Source organism: Octodon degus, unplaced genomic scaffold (assembly GCF_000260255.1).
Source record: "Octodon degus isolate 3935 unplaced genomic scaffold, OctDeg1.0 scaffold00011, whole genome shotgun sequence".
NCBI classification, from domain to species: domain Eukaryota; kingdom Metazoa; phylum Chordata; class Mammalia; order Rodentia; family Octodontidae; genus Octodon; species Octodon degus.
In genome coordinates this window covers 14039178-14045125 of record NW_004524587.1, presented here as the reverse complement: position 1 = coordinate 14045125, position 5948 = coordinate 14039178, and the positions used below count along the sequence as shown (strand labels likewise).

The 5948-nt window shown below is 39.0% G+C and overlaps 1 protein-coding gene across 1 annotated transcript in view; it reads left to right on the top strand.

Moving 5' to 3' along the window:
- Nfatc3 (nuclear factor of activated T cells 3) overlaps nucleotides 1-5948 on the top strand; it is a 156771-nt gene that overhangs the window by 64998 nt on the left and 85825 nt on the right. Inside the window, exon 5 of the mRNA XM_012513521.2 lies at nucleotides 1478-1650. Coding sequence (XP_012368975.1) covers nucleotides 1478-1650 — 173 coding nt within the window. The remainder of the gene's footprint in view (nucleotides 1-1477; nucleotides 1651-5948) is intronic.

The window sequence follows — 5948 nt, the reverse complement described above, 5'->3', positions numbered from 1 at the left end:
AGCACCTACTTAGAACAAGCTTAGCAAAGCACAGGGACGGTGGTTCAATCCCCCAGCACCACATGCCAGCCAGCCCCGCCCCCTGGTGGGCTGAGCTGGCCACACACGCACACAAAAATAAATACATAAATAAATAAAATTTTTTTTTAAAAATGCCAGTTGATCTCTACTTGCCTTATTTGTGTCATTCTCTTGCTCAGTGGCTACTCTGTAAGACAGGTAAATTTTACTTCCAGCTAGATCTTATTTTTCAGAAAATGTTAAGAGTACATGAATTTCTATGAAAACTTTATTTTATTGTAATCCAAGTACATATTAATCATATTAACAAAGAAAAGCTGGGCCAGGGAGATGGCTCAGTAGAATAAGTGCTTCCCTGGCAAGCACAAGGGCCTGAGTTCATTCCCTGGTTTTGCAAAAACAAAGAAAAAGAAAGAAAAAAGAAAAGCATTCTGCTTCTATGAAAAAATAGGAAAGAAGAGAAAAAATAGAAATTTCATAACAAAATAGAGAATGACAGTGGCTAATATAGTGTGGCTCAAATGCAAAATGGTGTGAAAAACTAAAACAATACAATTTGAACATACATGTCCCCTCCATCTACCATATGCCAGCACATAGAGCAGAGCTAGCAGTCATGATTTTATGTCACTTCTCCAAATATACTTAACATTTGCTGCTTGCTTGGATCAGACCAGAAAAGATAAAACTTCAGAAATACCATTGTTAGCCGTAGTGGTACGTACTTGTAATCCCAGCACTGGGGAGGGTGAAGCAGGAGGATTGTGGGGAGTTTGAAGATAGCCTGGGCTACATAGGGAACTCAAGGCCAGCCTGAACTATGCAGTGAGACCTTGTCTCAAAAAAGAAAAGTGATGAATGTAGCCATTTGTGTAGTGTACATTTGCCAGCTCTTCAGGAGGCTATTGCAGGAGAATTATAAACTAAAGAGTATCTAGGCAACTTAAAATAAAAGAGCTAGAGATATAATGGCAAGGCCCTTGGTTAAATCCCTAGTACTACAATGTAACAAAAACTTTGTGGCAGTGTGATAGTCTGATCTAAAAAGTGATAATTGACTCCCTCTCCCAAAATCATTTTGAGACAGGCTCTCACTGTCAGTCAGGCTGGCCTTGAACTTACTGTATAGTGTAGGCTGGCCTTGAACTCACAGTAGCATGCACTACCATGCTCAATATACTTGTAGTTTAAGGAGAATTTAAGTTGTACTTCATTACTTTACATGAATATCTTGTGAGGGTATTTTTTGCCTTTTTGTTTTTCTTTTTTGTTTGTTTTTTTCATTTTACTTTATTTTTTTCATTTTGTGTTTTAAGAAAACCGTACATATCTTTTTTTATCTGATTTTTGGGTAGGGTAGTTCTTCCCTAACAAACTTGACAATGTATATCTTTGTAATTGTTTAGAACCATTGATTATCAATCAAGAAATAAAATTTGTGTGTTTTTCTCATTAGTATTGACTGTGCAGGTATTTTGAAACTCCGCAATTCTGATATAGAACTTCGAAAAGGAGAAACTGATATTGGCAGAAAGAATACTAGAGTACGACTTGTATTTCGTGTACACATCCCACAGCCCAGTGGAAAAGTTCTTTCTCTACAGATAGCTTCTATACCTGTTGAGTGCTGTAAGTAAATCTGTGAAGTGTTTGAAGAGTTTATTTTCTATTTGTAATGTGTGCATTAGAATATAAACTGAAGCCTAGTGTGGTGGTGCATGCCTGTAATCTCAGCACCATGGGAGGCTGAGGGGCAACTTAGAATTTAGCCGGACTCTGTCTCAGAAACTTAAATTAATAAAGGACAGCTGGGCCTGGTGTTGGGGATGTGGAATATTAGTTGAGGGCTGAGGCTGTAGTTCAGTAATAGATTGCTTGCCCAGGAAGCCTGAGGTCCTGGGTTCAGTGCCCAATACCTCCCTGACTCCTGAAAAAAGAAAAACTGAGGCCTACAGTCTGGATTGTTGGTTTGTTTTTCTCATATGGAAAGGAACCAACATGAAAGTTAAAAGGGTTGGGCATGAATACTGGTGTCACCCTAGGTTTGATAACCCCATTACTGACCTCCCAAAACTAATGTAAAATAAAAAGTAAATTTCAGGACAAGAATATAACTCAGTGGCACAAGCACCTACCTGGCAAGCACAAGGTCCTGAGTTCAGTTTCTGGTATGAAAAGAAAGTCAACCAGTTCTTAGAAGCACGTTATTACCAGCTTCTTAGTTATCCCTCCAGAGTGGTCTGTAGATATCTAGGCATGTATGTCTATTTTTTTTTTTAAAGCAAATAATTAAGCTTAGAGTAGTTTGAATTTGAAATTGCTCTAAAATGATTTCTTTTTTTTTTTTTTCTTTGTAGTAGGGATTTAGCCGAGGGGCTTGTACATGCCAAGGAAGCATTGTACCAATGACATAGATCCCCAGACTTTTTAATTTTTTATCTTAAAATAAGAAAGACCTTGGGCAGGCCAAATAGCTCAGCAGATTAAAGCGTGTACAAGCAGGCACAAGATCTGAGAGTTTGATCCCCTGGTCTGCTGTGCTGGCCCCGCTCTCCCCTCCCCATACGATGAGATAGTGATTGAGACTGGGTGTGGTGGCATGCCTGTAATCCCAGCTCTTGGGAGGCTGTAAACAGGTGGATCACTAGGAGTCCAATCTAGTAGTGAGACCCTGAGCACCCTGTAGACCCTTCCCTAAAAAAAAAAAAAAAAAAAAAAAAAAAAAAAAAACCTGTCAAGGTACCTTAGCAGCATAAGCACCTGCCTTGCAAGCTCAAGGTCTTGAGTTCAATCCCTGGTACCCACCCCCCCAAAAAAAGGAAGATCTGGGCGTGGTTTTGCATACCTATAACCCCAGCACTCAGGAGGCTGAGGCAGGAAGATTGCCATATGTTTAAAGCCAGCCTAGGTTACATAGAGAGTTCAAGGCCTCCCTGAACTACATAACAAGACCATGTCTCAAAAAAAGGGGGGGGGGTCACTGGGGAGATGGTTCCGTGGAATAAGCACTTCTCTGGCAAGTGCAAGGGCCTGAGTTCAATACCTGGTTCCGCAAAATAAAAAAAAGAAAAAGAAGAAAAGGGCTGGCTAAATAACTCAGCAAATTAAAGCGCCTGCTTAGGCAGACTTGGCCGAGGTTCCATCCCTGGTATGCTGTGCCTGCCCCGCCCCCCAGGAACCCTGAGAAGGTGATTGAGACTGGGTGTGGTGGCGTATGCCCCTAATCCCAGTTGTTTGAGAGGCTGAACACAGGCGGATTGCTAAAAGTCCGATCTGCGTAGTGAGACCCTAAGACCCTGTAGACCCTTATTTAAAAAAAAAAAAGCAATGAAAGTCTCATTGCCCTGAAATTTATACTCTTCCTACCTCATCCTCTCAAGTAACTGAGATTAAAATGTGCACCACCATGGCAAGTTGATTTTAATTTTTCTTTTTTTTTTTTTTTAATTTTATTTATTTGTGTGTGTGTGTGTGTGTGTGTGTGTGTGTGTGTGGCCAGCTCAGCCCACCAGGGGGCTGGGCTGTCTGGCATGTGGTGCTGGGGGATTGAACCGAGGTCCCTGTGCTTTGCTAAGCTTGTTCTAAGTAGGTGCTTTAGACCACTGAGCCATCTCACCAGCCCCGATTTTAATTTTTCTGTTCATGACAAATTAATATATGATTTTATTGCAAATATAGAAAATGTATAATACAAAGAGTTTTGGGGCTGGGGAAATAGCTTGGTAGAATAAGCGCTTGCCTGGCAAGCGCAGGGTCCTGAGTTCAATCCCCGGTTCCTGGAAAAAAAAAAAAAGAAACTTTTCCTTCCTTCATTTGGGGACAAGGAGATGGCTCAGTACAATAAGTGCTTCCCTGGCAAGTTCAACGGCCTGAGTTCAATCTCTGGTTCTGCCAAACAAAAAAAGAAGTTACATTAATTTCTTTTGTATCATTCCCCAGAGATAGTCGCCTTTAATGTTTTTTTTGTTGCTGTTCAATACATGTTTTCATTGCATACCTGCATTCCTAATGTGGAGTTGATCATGTGCGTAATATTAATTAATTCTTTTTTCAACCCCTTTCCTTCCCTTCATCTCTGTCCCTTCCCATTCGAGAAAGATTTATCTCCCCACTGTCTGTCTTTTATTTTGCTTATTTATGTAATATTTTATGTTTCTCATATAAGAGAAACCATGTTATTTATGCTTTTATGTCTTATTTATTTTACTCAATATCATGATCTCAAGGTTCATCCATTTTTCTACAAATGACTCAAGTTTATCTTTTCTTAATGACAATGGTATTCTAATTGTGTATAAATACTACATTTTATCCCCTCATTTGCTTTCAAGATTGAGCTGTTTATTATTAATTGTGCTGCTATAAGCATGATAGGCATCTGTCACTATAGTATGATGTCTTTAACTCTTTAGGAATATATAGAAGGGGAAGAGGCGGGTCAAATGGAATTTCTAGTTTTAATTTTTTGTGGAGTCTCCACACTGATTTCCATAGGGATTGTAGTAATTTATATCACTGCCAACAAGGTAGAACAGTTCTTTTTCCCAAAAATCCTTTCTAGCATTTGTTATTGTTTGATTTTTTGATGATGCCTGTTCCGTCTAGAGTAAGATAGAATCTTTTTTTTTGAATTTGTTTTATTTTATTTTTTTCATAATTTTATTGATAAATAGCAATGAGACAGTTTCAAATCAAATCGCTAGGACAATTTCAGTAACTAACACACTGCATACATTCTTCTTAGTGGTTAATTGCTGTACGTAAGATAGAATCTTAGTGTTGTTTTAATTTGCAGTTCTCTAATGGCCAACAGTTGAACATTTTTTGATATGTTTCTTGGCCATTTGTACTAATGTGAAATGTCCATTTTACTTGCCTCTTGTTTTGACTGGGTTTTATTTTGGGGGTCTATTTTTTTCTTCTGGTTCTTTATGTTCTAGATATTAGTTCTCTGAGTACTAGCTGACAAAATTTTGTTTCCTTTTGATAGGTTGTCTCTTCAGTCAGTTAGTTGTTTCTTTTACTGTGCAGAAGCTTTAATTTTTTAGTGCCAAGTATGGTAGCACATGCCTGTGTCCATCCACACTTGTTGGTCATGAGTTTGAGGCCAACCTGGGCTATATACTGAGTTCTAGACCAGCCTGAATTTCACAGAGCTAAATCTTGTTTCAAAAAAACAAAACAAAAAAAGAAGCTTCTTAATTTGATAAAATCACATTCGTTGATTCCTGGTACTGTTTCCTGTACAACCAGGGTTCTGTTCAGAAAGTCCTTGTCTGTGCCTTGAGAGTATTTTATATTCCAGACGTTTAAGTGTTTTCTGTTTAATATTTAGTTTTTGATGCATTTTCTTTTCCCTCCTTTTTTTTGGAACAGGTTCTTGGGCCAATCAGATATCTCGGCAGACTAAAGCACCTGTCTAGGCAGGTGCAGGGACCAGGGTTTGATCCCCAGGTGCCTGCTGGCCCCCCTCCCAAGGCGCCCTGAGCTGGTGATTGAGACTGAGCAGTGTGGTGCACACCTATAATCCCAGTGCTAGGAGGCTACAGACAGAAGGGCCACTAGAAATTCGAGCTGTATAGTGAGACCCTGTAGACTCTGTACAAAATACATTAAATAAATAAATAAGTAATTGTAGGGTCTTGCTTTGTAGTTCAGGCTGGCATTGAACTCAGAGATCCTCCTGCTTCAGCCTCCTCTGAGTGTTGTGATTATAGTCATGTACTACTACACCCAATTAGATCTATTTTATTTTAGTGCATGGTGAGAGATAAGGGTCTATATTCAATCTTTTCCAAGTGAATAGCTGGTTTTCCAGGTACCATTTATTAAAGAAGGTATCTTTCCTCCAATATGCACTTTTTATGTTTTTGACCCCTTTGTAAAAGATCATATATAGTCAATCTCTCTCTCTCTCTCAAAAAAAA